Source organism: Amblyomma americanum, chromosome 1 (genome assembly GCF_052857255.1).
Source record: "Amblyomma americanum isolate KBUSLIRL-KWMA chromosome 1, ASM5285725v1, whole genome shotgun sequence".
Taxonomy (NCBI): domain Eukaryota; kingdom Metazoa; phylum Arthropoda; class Arachnida; order Ixodida; family Ixodidae; genus Amblyomma; species Amblyomma americanum.
Window position 1 is genome coordinate 460,456,941 of NC_135497.1, and position 22,381 is coordinate 460,479,321.

The 22,381-nt window shown below is 50.4% G+C and overlaps 1 protein-coding gene across 1 annotated transcript in view; it reads right to left on the minus strand.

Moving 5' to 3' along the window:
- Nucleotides 1-21,123, minus strand: part of LOC144126083 (uncharacterized) — a 64,688-nt gene extending 43,565 nt beyond the window's left edge. The window contains exon 1 of the mRNA XM_077660009.1: nucleotides 20,980-21,123. Within this exon, the coding sequence (XP_077516135.1) occupies nucleotides 20,980-21,123 (144 nt within the window). The remainder of the gene's footprint in view (nucleotides 1-20,979) is intronic.
- Between the last annotated feature and the right edge of the window lie 1,258 nt (nucleotides 21,124-22,381).

Consider the following 22,381-nt stretch of genomic DNA (forward strand, 5'->3'; position numbering starts at 1 on the left):
TTCGCCAAGAGGGCCTTCAGCGCCGAAGCCCGACGGCGTGCAGCTTCTGCCAGCAACCGCTCGAGCCCAACTCCGGAGCCACTCCATCGCCCCCATGAAGTCGTCGGCACGTAAGCTCGGACGCCCCAGCCTCTGATGTATAATCTTAATCATGTGTAATTATTGAATATACCTGTTTGTTTAAACTGAGCCATACGGTGTCTCTTTGCCTCTCCGTCCCGTGTGGACCTGCGCATTATGGGGGTCATCACACTGGTGTCAAAAGTGGGGTCTCAAAAGCAAATGTCCTCTGAATGCTGTGACATTCATGACTTCAAAATTGTAATCAAAAGGGAATCACGGGACTGATTGTGGGACTTTTACCCCCATTTGAGAGGCTTGAGGCACTGGAGGGCTTGAAAAAAAAAATGACTGTATCTGAGGGAGCTCCCACTCCACAGCCGTCGCTCGGAGCAAGCATGCTGGCATTAGGAAGCGTCATTCCGACGTTTACGGGAGATAAGACAGGGGTTCCAATCTGCGATTTCTTTTCCATGCTAGAAGAGATTGGGAAAATGGGGGATGGTCCGATGCTCAAATGCTGGGAATGGCGAGGTGTAAGATGGCAGGAGCTGCTCATGATTTTGCCTGGCGAGACGAAAAAGTAAAATCCACAAAATCATTTGCGGAATTTAAGAAGCTCGCGTTTGAGCATTTCGACACTGAACCACGTCACGTGCGGGTACAGAGGTTCCGTGACGCCGGACAGATGGTAGGGGAGGACGTGCGAACATTTGCGTCGCGGCTTCAGCGCCTAGCACGCGATACGTTAAGCAGGGAGGAGGAAGGAGACCAGCTAAGGAAGAAATACGCGGAGGATATACTTAAAGAGGAAATGACCGCTTTGTTCGTGGCTGGTCTGCAAGACCCCGTGCGCCGGTTCGTGCTCTCGCGCAAGCCGAGCAATTTCGACCAAGCCGTGGAGGCCGCATTGGATGAGGAACGAAATGAGGCGTTAACGACAGCCGCAGCGAGAGTACGCGTCATAGAGAGAGCGGTGCTCAACCCTGAGGTTCCTCTCTTGACAGAGCGGTTAGATCGCTTAGAACAGCTGCTATCTCAGCAGGTAGAATGCCAGGTTGAAGCGCGCGCTCAACAGCGCCCATTCGCTGGAAACCGGAGACCGCCACAAAGCTACAGGCGCGGTATGCGAGATTTTGAAGAAATCGTATGCTTCGCTTGCCAGGGTCGCGGACACATCGCCAGGTTCTGCCAAAACGTGCGCCGTGGGGAGCCACAAAGAGAAGCAGGCGAGACACGCCCTAAGCAAGCCTACAGCGGGGCTCCAGATACCGAGACAAAAAACTAGTTAGTCCTCCCCAGCCTGAGGAGCGTGGGGAGGGAGCAGTAGATGATGAGGTGGTGGTAGTTTGTGTGGCCGACGAGGCATGCCCTGTTGTGCGTTGCAAGTTAAATGGTTGTTGTATGGAATTGTTGATAGATACGGGGTCAAAGGTGACATTGCTTAAGGAGAGCAGTTTTAACACGCTTCGAAGGAAGGGGGACCGCGAGGTGTTGGAAGCGTCTGGTGGTATGGCAACCAAATTTGTAGGCATAACGGGGGATCCTCTTGGCATAAGTGGACTCTACCGGTTACACTTCTCTCTCGGCGGAATTGCATTGGAGCACCCCTGCTACGTATGCCCGGACACGGTGTCTCTGCCAAACGGAGTGTCAGGTATATTAGGGCAGGATTTTTTGAGAAAAGGGAAGGTAGTAGTCTCATTCTCTGAGGAAGAGGTTAATGCGGGCGGCTCAAAAGTTCCGTTTTTGAACAGGAGAGGGGCTGAGATTCGCATTACCGATATTGACACCCGTCAAACAGTGGGATCATTGGAGAAGGTATATTCGCGGGTTGCCGTCCGGCTGGTCGAGGAGGCGGTCGTCCTTCCTTGGTCGGAGCACATTTTGTACGCGTTTGTGCCTTCAGATGTAGAGAGCGGCGCCGTGGGAGTGCTTGAGCCGGTCGACTCTCTCAGCAATGGCCTGAAGGCAGCCGCGTGCCTCGTGACAGATAATGACGCCCACAGAGTGCCCCTACGGGTGGTTAACTGTAGCCAACAGCCACTCAGCCTTCCCAAGAACAAAACATTGGCTTTCTTCACCTCTGCGATAGAGCAACGTGAGCCCACCGATACGGTACTCGCAACTGTAGAGCATGCTAGTCCTTCGGCTGCTCCAAAGGTGTCGTTCGATCTTTCTCACGTAAAATCCAGGGAGAGGGAGGCTCTGGCTGGTTTGCTGAACGACTACTCGGAGGTATTCGCCGCGTCCAACCTGGATTTGGGCTGCTGTGGCGTTATAAAGCACAGGATAGAAACCGGCACTTCATCGCCCGTTTACCAGCGTGCGTACAGGATTCCTTACTCCCAACGTGAGGAGATGGAGCGGCAGGTGCAGGACCTGATTGATCGCGGCATTGTCGAACACTCAAAGTCACCCTGGGGAGCACCAGCACTATTGGTGGAAAAGCCAGATGGCTCGTATCGATTGGTAGTGGACTACCGCAAACTAAATGCCGTAACTCGCATCGATCCATACCCCATCCCCAATATACAGGAGACGCTTTCTCAGCTGGGCTCTGCCAGGTACTTCACGGTAGTGGACATGGCGGCGGGATTCTGGCAGATAGCAATGGATCCGGCAGATGCCGAGAAAACGGCATTCAACACGCCCTCAGGGCACTATGAATGGAAAAGAATGCCGATGGGTCTGGCCAACAGCCCTGCTGTCTGGCAGAGAACCGCTGATGTTATCCTGGCAGGTATTCTGGGGAGGCTGTGCTTCGTGTATATGGATGACATTATCATATACAGTGACAGTTTTGATAACCATTTGCGCGATATTGAGCAGGTTTTGGTGCGACTAAGAGCAGCGGGTCTCAAGCTAAAGCCCTCTAAGTGCCAATTCCTCAAAAACGAGGTGAAATACCTCGGGCACGTTGTTTCAGCTGACGGCGTGCGACCGGACCCTGAGAAACTAAGGTGTGTCTCGGATTTTCCATCCCCGACTAGCGTCCGCCAGGTCCGGCAGTTTCTCGGCCTGATCGGTTACTACCGAAGGCACATAGAGGAGTTCGCCAAGCTCGCTAAGCCGCTCACCGCCTTAACAGCCAAAAATGTCGCCTTTCGCTGGGACGAAAACGCGGAGAATGCTTTTGGGGCCCTGAAAAGGAAGCTAATGAGTGCACCGCTGTTGCGCCACCCGGATTTTAGTTTGCCCTTCGTTATGGCCACAGATGCGTCAAAGTTCGCAGTTGGTGCCGTGCTATCTCAGGTTATCGAGGGCAAAGAACATCCCGTTGCTTTTGCTAGCCGACAGCTGAGCCCCACGGAGCAAAAGTACGGAGCTACGGAAAGGGAGTGCCTCGCCGTTGTCTGGGCAGTAAAGCACTTCAGATGCTACCTTTACGGCCGCAAATTCAAGCTAGTCACAGACTGCCATCCTCTGAAATGGGTGATGAGTGTCAGGGACCCTAGCTCGCGACTCGCTAGATGGAATCTACACCTGCAGGAATACTGCTTTGAAGTTGAGCACAAGTCAGGAAAGACACATCTGAATGCTGATGCACTCACCCGCACAGCTGCCGTGGCAGCTATAGATGAGTTTGTCCCCGTAGTCGACCCCGCCGAATTACGCACAGAGCAGTGCAAAGATCCTGACCTGAAGCGAATAATCGAAAGCTTAGAGGGCGCACCGTCTCACCCCGAACAGCTAGGTTATTTCATTGACAAAGACGGCACCCTGTGTCGGCGCACGAGGCCAACTAGGAAAGGGAGATTAGAGAAAACCGCTTGGGAGAGAGTCGTCATACCTCGGTCGTGGACAGAAAGGGTTCTTCGCGCGTTTCACGATGCGCCATGCGCCGGTCATTTTGGCGTAGCGAAGACACGCAGGCGTGTGGAGCGTTTGTACTTTTGGAGTGGCATGCGACAGGATGTTAGAAACTACTGTGCGAAGTGTCATTCCTGTCTCGAAAGAAAAACACCCAAGGGATGAAGACCAGCTCCAATTCAGCCGTTCTCTGAGGTTTCGGCTCCCTTCGAGCGGACAGGTATGGACATAATGGGCCCATTGCCCACGACCACTTCCGGAAACACGTACATTTTAGTATTTGTCGATCACCTTTCAAAATACGCGGAAGCGGTAGCACTCCCAGATCAGAAGGCAGACACGGTTGCAAGAGCATTTGTCGAACAGATCGTGCTCCGACATGGACCCCCGAGGCAACTCTTGACAGATCGGGGAACGAACTTCGTGTCGCAGCTAATGAGGAGAGTTTGCGAGCTGCTTAAGATCGCTAAGAAGCAGACAACACCGTACCATCCGGCTTGCAACGGCGCGGTGGAGCGACTGAACCAAACCGTGGCCGGGTTCCTGTCGCATTTTGTTTCGCGCGACCAGCGGGACTGGGACTTGTGGCTCCCGTATGCAATGTTTGCCTACAATTCCGCAGCACACGAGAGCACGGGCGAATCGCCATTCTTTCTTCTCTACGGCCGAGACCCGGACCAGCCTAGTGAAGTGCCAGAGGGCCCCCGTCGTGTCCCATACGCTTCACTGGACGACTATAAGGTGGAGCTGGAATCGCGCTTGCAAGTGGCGAGGGACATCGCAAAGGAGGCCTTAAAGAAAGCGGCGAAGCGCAGGAAGGAGGTGCACGATCGCAGTGCTAGAGACGCGCCGTTTAATGTGGGGGACAGCGTGTACATTGAAAACTGCCAAAGGCAGATTGGGCTAGCTCGTAAGTTCCAGACGAAGTGGAGAGGACCGTGCGAGGTTGTCGAGAAGCTTTCTCCGGTAAACTTCAGAGTCCGAGACGTGAACCGGCGCTTGATAAGGATACACGCAAATCGCCTCAAGTCGGCACCGGTTCAGTATTCACGAAATGAGGAAAGGGAAAGCGCGGATTTTGATGGGGACAGAAGTGAAGCGGAGCGCGCAGATAGTTCGCAAGAAACGCCCTCTCCTGCATTTGTTCGGCAGGCGCCCGAGGTGACGGCCGGAATGCCACCGGATTTACTTCATGCATTGCTAGAAGAAGAAGCGCGCGAGGTTGCCGCGCAGATAACGCCAGGAGAGGCTCCTGCCAGGAGCCCTCGCGAGTCCCAAAGCAGACAAAGGGGCACAGACTTACTTAGTATGACTCATGAAGGCCGATATCCGCTGCGAAATCGGAAAGCTAAGTCGGACTAATGGCGTAAACAGAGCGGAGTTGTGAACTGGTTAGAATTGTGTAATGCCGCAGCTCATAACATTGCTATATGCGTATGTGTTAAGTTATCGGAGTTAATAGTTAAACCTTTCTGTCATTAAGTAACACCTTCACAGGAGAGCATGCGGAGCGCATGCAGAACCTGCCCTACTTCCTTTCGTTATCTATATTTTTGTCTGTGCCGTGATCGTGCTAGAAGTGGGAGCTCCTTTGTAACTGTGGTAAATTTATTTCGTCCAGTTTGGACTAGAAAGGAGAGGCTTGGGTGCTGAGTTTCATGTTTATCTGTAAAAGAAGATCAGTGCTGCCCCTGGAGACGCCAGTATTGACAGCGGAGGCATATGGTGTTGTGCAGTGGTGTTGAGTGCAGCGAAAAGTGTTTTGTCGGACGCACTGTGCGAGGCGATTCAGAAAGACAAGGGGAGCTGCGTGGACTCAAATGTTCGGAGAACATTCTTCTGGAGGGTGAGCGAGTGTGACATTCCGTGTGTGCTACGAGGATCCACGTTCGACGGCGCGGCGTAGACGGAGACCCGTGACAGCGGCATCATCAATTACCCAGCCATGCTCTTTGAGTGACGACCAGAACAACCGGACCCGCCGCCGCCGCCGCGGTGAAACAGGCTTTATCCTTTCCAATTTCCGGGCACATTCCAGGACAAGGGAGCTGTCAGCGGGCCAGAGCGCACCGTACCACAGCCGACGCTATGCGCTACCGCGAAGACGACATTCTTTCCCTCCCCCCCCCCCCCCCTTTGTCGTGGGCTATCGCCGGGAAGGCACCCACAGCTTCCCAGAAGGGCCGCGACGGACACCTGTCATGGCGGACAGGCAGTACTCGCCAAGAATGTGGAAAGACAGGCGCTAGTGAATTAGCTCCGAAGAGAGAGCCTGTGTATACTCTCACTTGAGAGAGAGTGGTGGCGTTTTTGTTGTTTATTTAGTTTGTATTGTTAACAGACTCTGGGTTCGAGGCTAAGCCCAACCCAAGGGGTGGTCCCCATCTCGCATGTTATTTTGGATTGGAGAATTGATGCTTTGGGCGGGCCACTGGAAATGACCGCCCTTAGTCCTTTGTTAATCAAGTGCTTAAAAGCACATGTAAACGGATGCAGTCGAGTCTGAGCTGGGGCTCCATGCTTAGCATGTAATGTGATGCTACTTAGGCACTAACCTGCCCGGTCGATGAGTAAAGTAGTGCAAAGTTTGTTCTTTTGTAAATTCAGTTCTGCTTTTTCCAGTTTAACTCTCTGTATATGTATGTTGTAAAATTATGCTCTGCTGTCATCATCTACAAGCTCGCCGCCTGTTCATCTTCCAAGCCGAACGACACTAGAGGAAGGATTTGTGAACCATCCTCGAAGAAACGGACGACTATTGAAATTCTACTGCAAGAACGCTCAGGACGACATCGTTCGCCAAGAGGGCCTTCAGCGCCGAAGCCCGACGGCGTGCAGCTTCTGCCAGCAACCGCTCGAGCCCAACTCCGGAGCCACTCCATCGCCCCCATGAAGTCGTCGGCACGTAAGCTCGGACGCCCCAGCCTCTGATGTATAATCTTAATCATGTGTAATTATTGAATATACCTGTTTGTTTAAACTGAGCCATACGGTGTCTCTTTGCCTCTCCGTCCCGTGTGGACCTGCGCATTATGGGGGTCATCATATATATATATATATATATATATATATATATATATATATATATATATATATATATATATATATAGAGAGAGAGAGAGAGAGAGAGAGAGGGGGGGGGGGGAGAGAGAGAGAGAGGGGGGGGGGGGGAATGAGGGGCTCGTTTGACAAATTCGTGAAAGAAGCCAACGATCACCGAAACCAAGGTGCATAGGGGAATGTTGGTTTTTAATTGATAGTGCGGATGAGTGGGGGAATAATACTTCGATTAATCTTTGATTTAAAGAAATATACTTACAAAGCAGCAGAAAAAACAACCATGCCGCCTGTGGGATCCGAACCCACGATCCCCGAGCTCAATTGGTAGAGCACCGGACGCGATATTCGGAGGTCGTGGGTTCGGATCCCACCGGCGGCATGGATGTTTTTTTCCGCTGCTTTATAAGTAATTTTCTTTAAGCGATAGTGTAATCCAAGTATTATTTTCCCACTAATCCGCACTATCAATTTAAAAAAAAACATTCCCGACTGTTGGCTTCTTTCACGAATATATATATATATATTGTATTTTGTAGGAGTTCCAATGCGCCAGTTTACAAGTGTAAGTACAGTATTACGACAAACGCGACTGTTCGTTTTAAAGGTTTATTGTGCCAACAGTTTCGGGAATGGTATTCCCTTCGTCCGGGCAGGCTTACAATGAAACAGTCTTGTCACTATATGATGACACAAAGCGGGCGAGGATGTATAAACTCCGCCCTCAAAGCAAACTCGAGAGTGAGGGCAAGGGGCCGTATAATGGACCGCGCAGCAGCTCTCACAGGGGCTGTGGCTGAATAAAACAGAAAAACGCAGAGCAAAACGGGGAGGTGGAAATAGTAAAGGACAAACGACAGATGTCTTGTTGATTAATCAGCAAGGTGTTGTCGCATTGTGTTATCAATAAACGTCTATTCAACACCATTCAGAGGGAAACCCTGACCATGTGCATGATTTTCTTTTTTTTTGCGGAACCACCTTTTAGCAATGCTGAAAATGTGAACGTATTGTTTCAGACGTGTCCTTAGTTGTCCGCCCCAGAACAGTGTGGCGACGGATCGTTTGGAAAAGAAATTTCCTATTACTGCTTGGAATCCTCTACATATGGTGTAGTAACAAGACAAAGTCGTCCCAGTTAATGTCGGAAAACCGGGTGTTAACTACGCAAAAAATTGTTATGTTCGGCAGATCATTCTCCGCGCTGCTGGCATAGCCGAGAAACTTGGGGTGTAGTAAACAGTTATTACGTTCGAACAACAAATGTAGCATAATCCTACAGGATTCACTGACCCTGATATTGTAAATTATGAGCACGAAGGGGTCGCCAATAACCGCAGGCCCTTTCTCAGTGCAGCCAGAGAGTGGGGAACGCAGCAGCCTGTCACAACTTTTCGATCGGCGTGCATTTGCAGCGACTGCATCTTGCAAAATACATTAAAAAATGACAGAACATTGGTGCCAAGAGCGAAACAACCGCGTAGCGTCAATTTCTAGTTTATTCGCATCATTGCAGTCGCCACGCAACCGCACAAAAACGACGCCACATGCACTGTACGCGACCGGCGCGTGGGACCCAACATGCTGCTGCGAGGGGGAAACGGCGGTGTGGGGTGGTACAAAGGGTGTCACCACTCTGAAAGCGGAGGCAAGGCGAGCGGGCATCGAGGTACCCTAGCCGAGAGCGCTGCCCCCTGGGTTCCTGCACGGTGCCCATCGGGTCATGCATCGGCAGATTACGCCAGGCGTACCCGTCCGCGCCAGACATCACACGCTGTTACGGGCCGGGTAGCATGGCCGGTTTTTTTGGTGCAAGGTAGCATTGTTTGGCCGCAGAAAGGATGACGAAGGATGGAAGCTGACATTTGGGACAACGAAAACACACAGGTTTACAGGCACTTAGGGAAACTTATTTACATATTTCACGAAAGAAAGAACAGTCAAGAATTAAAAGTTCATAGCGTCGAGCGACGGGATGAGCCTTGTCGCCAAGGCCCAGAGCGATCGTTCGTACTGAGGACGCTCGTTAAGTACACTGACCTCCGCCCCTTTCACCACACGAGCCACAGATGGGAAGAGTTGCCGCACGTACCCCGCAGAGCCCCGTGGGAATGGGCGAGGAGGATTCGGAGGTCCTGTGCTACTTCGTCCGAAGCTGTCAATCACGGCCCGCTTCCCCCTTCGACAAAGGGAAGGTCATCTCCCCCTCTTCGTGTGCCTGGGAAAGATTCCAGCGGCTGCTTCCCCGGAAGGCATCTTTTTCGCGGGGGTCCTCGTGGGTCAACGATCTGTCGAAATTGCCGCTTCCACGTGGTCATCCCGGTCGATGAATCTTCGCTTTAATCGCTGCCGGTCGAAGAGTCTTCGCTCTACGCCGGTGTGGATCCCGTTCATAGCACACGCCAACTGAGATGCGTGAATGCGCGCATATCGAGTTTATTTCAAGTATAAGCACGGCACTGTCACGCCGTAACACGCTGGCTAGGGTCGCGCACCGGCAGATTACGCCAGTTGCGCGATTTCCTTTCCTCAGAAGAAACCAATTAGACAACCGCCACGGACGTGCTCTCTCGCTTGGCGAACAGACGACGGCCGCTCCAAGCAGCGCTGCTCTAACGAGCTTAGCGGTTCCGGCGCGATGCCGCGATGGCGCGAGAGCGAGGCAATAATGTAAGTCGGCAATGGTGCAGTCTGGCCACACTGGGCTTTACCCTATAGCCTGGCAACACTAAATTTTGCAGTCTGGCAACACTGGAATAGCATACGACGGGTACATCTCACGAAACCCTACCACGAAGGGTAGTGGCCTCTAAAGGAGCTGCAGTTTTAGTCATCACTTGATCCATACCTCATCGTAATTTATTTATCACTTCTGTTATATCTTATGCACATTTCCTGCTTCACGGCGTTGTGCTAGCAGAGGCTTTGTCCAGCGAGAAGTCTGGCATTTACCTGCTGAGCTAAGTTAAATGTTTTCAATGTGAAATGCTTTGTCATGTGGGCTTGAGCCATATGGAACTTCGGGGTCGAGCGGACTATATGGACTATTCCTTGAGGTTGTGCATACATTCTTACTACAGGTTTAATGCAGTCCAGATGCTGGATTAAACCATTTTTAATATGAATGCAACCACGATAATGTCCAGAAGTACGTACGTCAGTAGTTTCACAAAAGTTAAGTGTTTAGACAATGACGGGTTTCCCTTATGAACTGCAGGTGACAGCGTATTTATATTTCTAACCAAGCTTTATGTTTCTGAAGGAGTCCTGTCTTTCATTCAGGGTCATCCCACGCCAAACGTCCCAGACGTTGCCCTCGACCATCTCCAATTTGTTAAAAAAAATTCATGGAAACTTATCGTAATGTGCGTAATGAATGCCTGAAACATTTTTGCCGATCAAAATTTATTCGTGAGGTGAGGGCAGTTTGATTATTTAGAAAAGGGCGAGAAACCAGGCACTGCTAAATAATTAATATTAAGTTCAAATTTTTCGAAAACACTTCAAAAGTTTTTTCATTCACATTTGCACAGACTGTCTTTCGATATAATTTGGAGGATGCAGCTTTACACGGCACAAGAACTGCAGCGACCTGCTCCTGAATAGCACGACGGATAGTGGGCGTGAGAGATGGCGCCAGGTCGTGCGGAGGGCAGACGGGGTCGGGAATGTGATGCAGCAGAGAAAGCTGGCGAGCGATCTCTTCGCGGATGAAGTCTAACCTGCTGCATGAACAGGGACTGCTCAGCAGGCGAGCCACCAAGGGCCAAGCCAGCAAGACCCCCCGCAGGCGCGCCGGACTGCCGCGTAGATGCGCGTTGCTTGCGGAGTTCGTCGAAGCTTTGGCACAGCTGGATGACGGTAGCGACGGAGGTGGGGTTCTTCGCCAGCAGCATCAGGAAAGCGTCATCGGCTATGCCTTTAAGTATGTGGTTGACTTTATCCCCTTCGGACACAGAGGGGTTGACACGTTTGCACAGGTCAACGATGTCCTCGATGTAGCTTGTGAACGTCTCGGAAGGGAGCTGAGATCGAGCACGAAGACGTTGCTCGGCGCGAAGCTTCCGGGCGGCGGGGCGGCCGAAAACGTCGGCGAAGCTCGTTTTAAAGGACGACCAGGTGGGAAGATCAGCCTCATGGTTGCGAAACCATAGGTTGGCAACGTCCGTTAGATAGAAGAGGACGTTGCTAAGTTTCACGGAATCGTCCCACCGATTGTAAGTGCTGATGCGCTCATAGGAGGCCAGCCAATCGTCGACGTCTTGGTCATCGGTGCCACTAAATGGAGAATGGTCACGCTGGCGCTGCACCCCGTGACAGAGTACCGTGGCAGGGATGGGCTGCGATGGTTCACTCGGACCTTCCGGCATGGTGGCGGAGACGAGGAGCGTTCCACTTCGAAGTTCCAGGATGAGGACCGGGACGGGAACCGAGGCACCTCCACCAAGTGTCAAGGCGTTTATTTGAAGCACAGGTCGGTTGGCCTTGGTTGACCGGCGACACGACGGGCACACTCACAGGCGTCGTTCGAAAAACCCAGCTGCACTTCGTCTGCTTCTTCGTTGTCCCGCTTGAACTCGTCCGCTTCTTCGCGAACCGAGGCACCTCCACCAAGTGTCAAGGCGTTTATTTGAAGCACAGGTCGGTTGGCCTTGGTTGACCGGCGACACGACGGGCACACTCACAGGCGTCGTTCGAAAAACCCAGCTGCACTTCGTCTGCTTCTTCGTTGTCCCGCTTGAACTCGTCCGCTTCTTCGCTGCGCTGCGCCTGTCGGTCCCATTACAAAAGTATGAAATTGTACCATATCCGTCGGTTTTTTTTGTTTTAATTATCAACTTGCTCTCGGAAATTCCCAAATAGCCGTTTTGTTCCTCTAGATATCTAGTACCTATAACAAATGATACAGGAGATGAAACTGTGTACATCAAACTAAAAAAAACCTAAAGTTGCAGGAAGTGCGTTTTGAGCCAAACCACTCGTTAATTTCGCCCTGAGGTGATCCAAGTAAAAATGTAAACAATAACGGGTTACGTTGAATGGTTTATTGCCTTTAATATTAGAAATTTTTATGGAGGTAATTTTTGTTTAAACCGAGAAAAGAATTTTTGAATTGAGCTTCTGGGCCGCAAGTTGCGTCGTCTCTTAACGCCTCTTCACCGCAAAACGCGGCACCTGGCATGGCACGACCCTTATGGCCAGGTAACTTTGTTTACAGTCGTTTGCTGTCGTGCATTTTTAGGGCTGTAGCTGAAGACGATATCGCGCGACATTCGTAAGATGTTATGTAATAAATGAGATCGTTTTCGCTTCCGAAGTTCGAACAGACCCGCTTTGGTGTGGGGCGGCCCAGAGAAGAAAAACAAGGGTATTGAACGTGCTGTCTCGCGTGGAACCCGAGGAAAGATGACAAGCTGGCATGGCAGGCGTATCACAAGTGCTTTGTTTTTATCCCAAAAGATTGCGGAGTGGGCGCGCTTCGGAGCGCATGCACGTGAAGGTGCGAAGTGCACACCGCTGCGGCGAGTAAAGGCGCGCTCACATTAGTGGGAAAACGCGCAACGCAGAACGTTTTCCGCGCGCCGCTTCCCGCACAAGCCGGTTTTTCTCCCGCAGACAGCCTGCTGTGCCGTCCCGCAGAGCGATGGGTCCGGTAGCTATTTTTCCCGTGCCGCTGATGAGAACAGCCAATGGGCGCCGACCGTGAACCGTGACGTCGGTCCCAGTTCAGTGACCCCGGCTGCTTTGCCAGCATGGACATGCGACTTGAGACGGTGCAGAAGCGACGGTGCAGAAGCAGCGAACAAACAAGTATAAGTACTTAATAGGGTGGAACTTTGGGCTTGTTGGTGCATCACTTTTGAAAAAGACATAGCGCATGAAGACAGGGCACCCGTCTCGGCTGCGGGAGGTGGATGGTTCCAAACCCACCGCCGGGCACCCACCGGTAAAAATGGGTACAAGCGTCCCCCGGCCTGGCGCCCGGCTTTCTTTACGGGAGTTCGCTTGGGAGAAGCTCCGTAAACCCCGCTGCGCCCCTCGCGGGCGAAGCCCCAGTCTCGGACAACCTCGCAGCCTGCTAAAGGTGGTGCCCCTTCGGCCAACGTGGCTCGAATCTCGATCACCTGCAGCAGTCTCTGCACTGTCCTGTCTTCATGCGCTATGTCTTTTTTCAAAAGTATAAGTACGATTACCGTAGCCAACAGCTCATCGTTCGAACCAGCCACCCTCGAGACAAAAAGGGCGACGGGAGGAGAGCTAGCAGACGATCACGACGACGACGCGGGAAAAGAGCGCGCTTTCCAGTCTTCTCTGGTGTCACGTGACTATCCCCTTCTCTTTCTGCTCGTTCGGGTCCTCCCTCAACGCCTCCTCTCTCTACATTCCAAGACCACCGCAGCGAGAAAACGCGCGCAGTGTGAGCGTCATTCCGAGCAGCTGCGACGCAGCGTCGACGTTGACGCTGTGCCACTGCGGGAAGCTTCCCGCTAGTGTGAGCGCGCCTTAACGCGACACGCTCTGGCGGGGAACGCGGCCCGCTCGCGCATAGGTGCGCCTCTCGCATGAAGGTGCGTCGCTAGCATAGGGGATCGTCTACAGTTGTCGCTGGAGTATTAGTGCAGAAATTTCACTTATTAAACGAACTACAACAAACACATCACATCGGAAACAAGCGGGCATGAGCCTCTGACGGCCTCAAGGGTCAGGTACCACGTGTTGCTGCTGCGTCGCGGATTGTTTCAACAACAGATCGTTCTTGTCATTTCCAGATTGGCGTCTCACAAGCTCTTATGCTGCTGATTACGTCTGTCATGGCGCCGACAAGAATGACTGACTGCGGCAGAACCACACCGAACAACTAGCTCACTTGGGCATGTGCCGCCCTAGCAACGTCAAGAAACTCTTTTCCCACGAATACCGGTTCGACTACTCAACGTTCCCACGCTTGCCTGCAGTGCAAACCTCACTTAAGAACAAGAACTATAGATTTCGCGCGGTTACAGTGTCGGCAGTATCGTGCTCTGCGGTGAAGAGGCGTTAAGAGACGACGCAACTTGTGACCCGAGAGCTCAACTTGAAAAATTCTTTTCTCGCTTTAAACAAAAATTACCTCGATAGTGTCAGAAATGAAAGGCAATAAACAGTTCTACGTAACCTTCTATCGTTTGTATTTTTACTTGAACCGCCTCAGGGTGAAATTATCGAGTATTTTTGGCTCAAAACGCAGTTTTTGCAAATTTAGTATTTTTTTACTGTGATGTACGCAATTTCATCACCTGTAACATAAGTTATAGGTACTAGACATGTAGACGAACAAAGTGGCTATTTCTGAATTTCTCTAGAGCAAGTTGATTTTTTAACAAAAATGACAAAAATGATACTTTTTCATACTTTTTTCGATTTTTAAAAATATTTCTGCCTTGTAAAGCTGCATGCCCTAAATTATATCGCAAGACAGAATCTGTGAAAATGTCAATGAAAATGTTTTTGAAGTGCTTTCTTAAAATTTCAATCTGTTCTTAATCATTGAGCAGTGCCTGGTTTCTCGCCTTTTCCAAATATTCAAACTGCCCTCGCCTTACGAATAAATTTTTTTCGGCAAAAATATTTCAGGCTTTCATTACGCACATTAGGGCAAATTGGAGATGGTCGAGCGCAATGCCTGGGACGTTTCGCGTGGAATGACCCTTCAGTAAACAGTGAACATTGTCCACATATGGCTGAATGGCAGTGCTTCCTGAAGGCGGTAATGTCATTGAATATAATGTATTGATCTGAGCTTCGGTGCAAGGAAGTATGGAACATAACCAGTCAATATATACAGCGAACCATAACAGCCGCAGAAAAGTATTTGCATGCCATGCTGCATATGCATCATTTTGTCCAATTATGGCGGGCTGCAGGTTGCGAGTGCATGAATTACCTTGTGCGGCTGACGTACCGGCACATTACTGTTACAGGTTGACCGTGAAAGGCTATTTCTCTCGAGGATGGTAGAATGATTTTTAGTCTGTCGCTGTTAAATGTGTGTTGCATTCTAAATATGGTCGACTTGAGGTTAAGGCGAAAATGCATGCCTTCTTCCCGGCCAGTTATGAGTCTTTCATAGATTTCAGTCACCATGCCTGAGGGTATGGACGTGAGCTTTCACCGTGGGTCTTCCACGTGTCACCTAAATTTTAATCGAAATGATATATAGTATAGGGCTCCAAACTGCTTTCGACCACTTTTTTTTTTCCCCGCATACCAAAACCTGAAAATGCAAACATTTTTTTTCTTGTGCCTCGGTAGAAATTTCTGCAAGCTTGGCCCAGATTCGTTTGATTCTTGCTCAGTACTAGAACGCCGCCGCGACAGGGTTACCCTGGACGCACAGGAAGACGTTTCTTATTCCGCTTACGCGGCAGCGCTTTTGCGAGTTTAGAGCTGGAGTTCTGCGCCGCACCCTGATCCATCGAAGACAGGATGCTGGTTTAACGAGAGCTTAAAGCATTAGAAAACAGTAGCCCCACTATTGGTGCAGTCACTACTTCAAAGCAGGCATCAGTCAGAGTATTCGTTCCAAAGCGCGCACTGTCTGCAAATTATATCGGAAAAACGGCCGCTCCCCATGCAGTTTCTTTCATCGCTGTAGTATTTGCATCAGCCGTCTTATGCAAGCTAGCACACTATGGTAATAGTGAGTATAGCAGCGCGCTCATCTCTGAATACAAGATGTGGACAGCGTCGCTTACTACTTACGCAGAACGCGGCGGCAGCAATTGCGCCAAAAAAGTGGTGGTCCGCGTTTTTGTGGCAACTCGCGTGCGAAATACGTGCATTCGGTATAATTCGAGCTCTCATTTATGCTTCCACATGCAGCGGCGAAATCGGCAATGGAACTGCACACCAGCCTGTCCAAAAGCGAGCGATTCGCGTCAACTACCACGTTTCTACAATCAAATATTCCGATAGATGGAGCCTGACCAGCGCTACATTGCGTCACTGGCGTCATAGGATCATAATCGTGCTAGCGTATGTCAGGTGTTGGTACTTTTTTCATTTCACACATCCGTGTCATTTTTCGTCCCTAGAGTGCATACCTACAACCAATAACGTCCGCATCCACCATGTCGGTTTGTGGTGTAGTCGTATGTGTGCTCGCTTGTCAACGTGTGGCACCGAGTTGTATTCTCACAGTTGTGTTCATTGATGCGTTTAATGTCGTTGATGCAGTGCATTCAGAGCTGGAGTTCCGCGACGCACCCCGATCCATCGAAGACCATCGATCCACCGTGGGCCGCATAAACGTGGAGCCGCTGAGCAAGCGCACGGCTTTGTAAGGATGAAAAATTTAACCCTTCCCTCCAAGTAAAAATGTCGCGCTTACTTACGTGACTGCTTGAACTGCGCCGCTTAAAGAATTATCTGCCGGTCAACTACTGCCAAACCTGGTTAGAGAGCGAAAGCACTGGTGCATCGGGCAACTAGACGCGGCTTGGCGTCTGTAACGTTGAGTGCGTTCCACACACTGGATAGGGAAACGCGCCCAACCTGGCAGGTGGCAGTTAATGGTTGATCGCGAGAGGTTGGTCACCCAATCATAGCTTCAGTGCCGCGTCCCTGCCACAGCGTTGTCAGCGCCAACGCATGCAGCCCACATCTCTCTCCCCACCACCGCGTACCTCAAAGCGCGACTGAGGCGTCCACTGCCCATGCAGGGAGCCAGTTACGCGCCCTTCCTTTCCTCATAAACATTATAGAACGTTGTCAACGCCAATGAACGCTGACGGCCTATAGCTTTTCGCTTTTAAAAAAGGGCCGCTTACACTACGCGCCGCACACACGAGCTGCTTAGAGGTGTCTTGAATTTGACCCGAAATCCCGAATCCGCGGCGCGCGCTATATGCCGGACCTGACTGAAAGTGTGCACTCAAATTCATCGCTTCCGAAAAAATTGCAAGTGTTGTGACGCCACCTTTATCTTGGCCTGGTACGCGCTCTACTAACGAGTACTCCACTGCAGCGTTATTTCTAAATTTCCTTGCTCTTTGAGACTTTTTCCATGTGAGTTTCTTTGCAGCTTTCATACCCGTAATGCCAGTAGAGCTGAGCGCTGCCGATCCAGTTCACCTGATGCTTTTGCTCTAATGATTGGAAGGCTCCTGCTGGCCTAGCTGCTCAATGACAATCTGTGGTCCAACTTCATCCACGTCTTCCTCCAAGAAATCCAAATCCTAACCGTGTAGTTGTAACGCGCCCTTATGACCGCTGTTGTCGGCGAAAAAAGATTATAGTTGCTCTCTCTCATACGCTAAAAGTTGGCCCCTGCCATCCTCATGCGATGCAAAAAAGCAGCAGTTAAAAAAATGAGCAACTGGCCGGCTCACAGATTCACATTAAGAAAAAAATTACCAGTCATTTGTATTATGTCACATTTGTGAAGGCCAAAGGGCACCAGCTTCGCATATGTACACGAGTTCAACGCACAACTCCAGTCCACTTATGGTACATATAGGGCCACATATGTCGCAAGCCACTTTTTCCGCTAATAAAGTTCGATATGCGCTGGGGCAAACATATATTTTCTTTTCCGGGTAATTAAAAATCCTAACTAGCCTATTTCTGCCACCATTTAGTTAATAACACGCAACAAATATAACAAAAATACACTTCATTATTGGGCGAAAGCCGCTGCTCTCCGGGGGCAAAACTACTTCCTTTTAACGGGGGCCGGTGTCAGTTTTACCGAGCAAGACCTAATTTTCTGTTAAGTCAACATAGCAGACTCAAATTCGCAAGCTTTGTGCTTATGCACGCGGTAGTCCTTTAGTTGCATCATTTTGAAATCCTTTGAAATACGGGGGTGTGGGGGGGGGGCTTATAAAAACCCCGTTTCCTGCAACAGCGGTCTCTTTGTGATTAGAACGTGCTGCCCTATGGAAACCGGCCAAGTTGTATATGTCCTCGATGTCCTTTTAAGATCTGAAGGCTGGCACACGATTCGCAGATGGTGTATAGGCCACAAAGCAGCTGGTACATGGTCATCTTTTTCTGAGGAAATTTCCTAGCCGGTTCCACCACGGTTAGAGTCGCGCAATAAAACTTAACATGCATCCTTTTCCTCGGCGAGTGCTCTTGGTACGACATTCTTTAAACATAAAAAATTGGCAGTGGCTTAGCTTGACTAACCCTGGAATGCAGCGAAAAAGCAAGGACGCTTGCTAAGCGTCTTAGTGAACTAGAATACTGGTCTAGTGGCGCGAACGGGAGGGCGCGGCGCACTCTTTGGCGTAGAAGCCACCAGATGACGCCACTGCAACTTTTTCTAGCGGCGCCGTCGCTGCTGTTTCAGGAGCTTGTGTATGTTTCTCCGCATCGTCCTAACGATGGGGTGCATAATACGCTCCTAGTTAAGAAACTTGCATGTCAATGGCTTCAACTAACTTTAACGTAACCTCCTAGGCACCGTTTTTTTTTTCCTCACCGTGCCCCTTTGAGTATTTTGGCGATGATGAAAAATCGCGTCGCTCTATATCGTCTGCTACCGAGAAAGGGCAAAATGCGAGATTCTCATAGTTTTTCTCGTGGATATAATTTGTTTAGGTGCATCTCTTACTGAGCTGATTTTGTTCACATGCGACTATTGAGCTACCCTAGTGATTCATCTATGAGGGCACTGTACGAGTGATCTCCTAAATAACTTTTTCCGAAGCGGTTCAGCGGCCTCAGAAACATATTTTATTCACAAAAATTTACCCACGATTGAAAACATTTTCACCCCAATTTTAGGAAAGACTTGCCTTCTGACTGCAAATATTTGTAAAATTAAATTTAGAGCAAATCTTGGCTTCCTGAGAGGCACATTCTTCGAGCAACCAGCCGAAATTATGTGCAATAGGATTTCACCCTAACAGGTCCTTTCCAGGTCTAAACGCGCCGACTAATTTTCTGGTACTCACAATTTTTTACATCCGGTCAATCAAAAATGGAGGGCGGTTTTGTTATGTAAAAAGTAGTGACAGCTAGGCAATGCAGCAGTGAGCTCGGCTGCCAAGTTTTCACAGTGGCCATAGAGCCAGATCTCTGTTTTTGTCTTAATTGAACACCTGTACAATAACAAGGGTACTTACTGTCTGCATGTAGCCTTATAGGAGGCTAAAGCATGCCATGCAAGTATTTTCCAGGTCAGCTACAATTGGTTGATGAAGCCCTGCAGAGGATAACGAAAGTCACCCTTGTTGTTCATGCGCGTGAACTCGGCTGGCTTGAGTTCGCTGTCGCTTCTTTGGTCACTAGAAGCAAATTCAGACAGCCTTCACAGCCTGTCTTCAAGACGCCATATTTTTTTTTTGCTACATAACATGCATGCAGCTAACAATAGTAACCAGCGCTAACAATACGAGCGCACGTATACACATACGACGTATAGACACGAGCGCTCGTGTGCACTATCGTTCGCGATGGAAAGAAACGCGAACAACCCGGCGCCTACGCGCTCCGCGGTTGGAATTTCTTTTGAACGCGCTTTTACCTCGGTGGTAAGAAAAAGACGTTATAGAAACATCCTTAGTAAGCATTACGGACGACTCTGGCGTCCTTTAGCGACCACCGAAGTAAAAGCGCGATCAACAGAAATGCAAACAGCGGAGCGCCTATAGGCTCCGCTCTGTTCGCGTTTCTTTCCATCGCCCCTTACCTATTGTCTCTGCGTCCTCGAATTGCTAGCGCTGTGTTTTAAGAATGATCCACCACCAACACGCCCAAGGTTCTCCATTAGAACATTAGCCGCCTGTCACTTGGTGCTACAGTGCAAGTGGAGTGGTACGGCGGTATTTTCAGAATTAAGTGCTGTGCCTGCTGCATCTGGATGTTGCCTGCATCTAGAGTTTATCATCATTAAGCTCGTGCGTGCCACTGGGACAGCTTTGCTGGCCAGCATCTGCGTACTTGCAATGAGGATGCCAGGCTCGAGGTTTCCCGTAGAAACTGAGTGGGAAAGGTTGTTAAGTGCAAGGCAGATTCCAGTATAACTAGGAACGTCTGCTCACCTAGGCGCTGGGTATGGGTACTGCAGCCGGAACGAAGACAGGGGAACAATTCAGTTAAGATGCCCGACTGGATCCTGGCTCACACTTGTCGTCAGGTAACTGAAACCTGCACGTTCTATTAGGTACTCCAACAGTGACAACACGTACGCTAGACAGTGTCGCACGCACTCCTGTAGCTGTCGGCTAGCTTATAAAAGCCTTTCATTCCATTAGTCTGGTTTTCCCACACCCTCAGGTGCGACAGAAATAAATGAATCTTAACAGATGCAGAATTTGGACCTAGAACACGAGCAGTGAGGCGCAAAAAAGCAAGTGTTGAGCCGTTCCTACTGCCCAGCCAGCACGGCAGCTGAGGCGCGGAGCTAGTAAAAGGCGCGGCAGCACCCCTTGTGGCGAAGAGAGGCGTTTTGCTTCAGCCGCTCCGCTGCTGCGCGCCTCCGTTCGCGCCACTAGACCAGTATTCTAGTTCACTATACGTCTGAGCAGCGCCTCGGTCTGAGGCTCGTCCATGTGAGCTCCGCTACACGCTCGCGACAGCCGTTCTTTATATACCCACACGATTACGTGGCTATGACGTGGCATCACATGGTCTAACGGCACCCCCGTAGGGTATCACGTGGCTTCAGATCACCCCATCGGATGTTCTTAAGGTCAAAGGTTAAAGGTCAATCGAAAGGTCACCCAGTGTCAAAGGTCAACTAAAGGTCATAAGTCAAGGTCAGGGATCGAGGGTTCGACACCATAACTTTACGACATATGGACATACACGGCTAACGTGGTTGGGCTCAAGGTCGTTCAAGGTCATTCTCCGGCCTACGCGACGACTGCTCTACCTAGCGTAGTGAAGCTTTTCGCTTCAGAACTGCGCGAAGGATAGGACACAAAAGAAGCACACGAGAAGCAAAACAATCACAGCGTGCTGTTGCTCTTTCGATCGAGCGAGCACCTACTCTTCGTTTTACGGAGTTCAAGAGAGAAAATATACTCCAGGTGCGTGGAAGCTCGCCGACTCACTCACCCGCGGTCTGAGTATTGAGTAGTAGATATTATTGGTAATGAGTGACGAGGCGCTGAGCACTGACGAGTCGGCGGACGACATGACGGCCGACGTGATGGCCCCCAGGCCCAGGATTGAGATGAACGACGGTGTCAGGTAGCGCATGGTGAAGGGCAGGGTGGCACTGATCTCGTGATCGGCTAGTCGGTGGGAACCCGCGTAGCCTAACGCGGTGAAATCTGCAAGAGGTGAAGTTCACAAAATCTCACCTGCACCGGCACCTTATCGAACACAGCGCGGAATGCTTCGCTTGCCACGCTGCCTTGCTTTGGGGCTATTATCACCACCAGCACCGACGTTTGTTCGGAAACAACCAAACCGTGCACAGAGAAGCAGCGACACGGATGAGAAAAAAGGGTGACTGACAAACGTGGAGCACCGAGCATGCAAGGCACTCTATGCTGGAACATCGGTCAGTATTGCGGGGAAAGCCGGGGAAAATTTCGAAGGACACTCAAGCTCCGCCAGCGTTAATGGGTTGATGCCCACATGAGCCGAATTGGTCATTTTCGACTTCACATTCATAGATCTCTGGGAGTCCTCATCACACTCTTGGCGCGATGGTGCAGGGTTAAGCGACGCGCCACTGCTCAGAGAAGGCAGGTGCTGCCACCGAAGGGGCTTGACGGTGGTTGGCTTGCTCACAATGATGCCACAAGGTCACATATGTGGCCTAGGTGGCCCACCTGTACGTTGCTTCTCCGAGGATTTTTCGCTCACAACACCAGCGACACCGACGACGCCGGGTTGTCCGCAGAGCGGGAGCCTTGACGCTATCGCGTTAAAGTAAATATTAAAAAGTGTGAGTTCTACGTCAAATAAGTTCTACGTCACAAGCGCGAAACAACTGACCGTAGTTTCTTTTATTCTTCTGAGCAGCGACAGATAACTTTTTTTCCCCCGTTTCACCGTCTTGTTTCTACTGTCTTCTTCCGTCCTTGCTTAGGCTGCTACTGATTTAGAGCTGCTATCGAATCTGCTATGGAACACTAACTAGCCCTCTTATAAGCGTGCCATGCTATTTTCTTTTAGTGTCATGGAGCCTGCGCGCTTCCTGCTCTGTCCTCCCAGCTCTCTTCCCCGTGATCACGCCACAACCGGCCAATAGAAGACGTAAAATTCTCAGTGCTAACTACCTGCACGCATACTGAGCAGTGGAGGATAGCGAAGGAGGGAGCGAATAGCTTTACCGATTTGTGAGCGCCCAGCGCTTTGAACGAACATTGAAGAGAAGAACGCCCTCTAAATGTACTCAGCGATCGCGTTTAAGGTTACAATGAATTTCGTGTCGAGGTTATAACATATATCTAGATTGGCTGCACCTATTTAGATGACGATGAGAAGGGGAAAGGGGAGGGGAGGA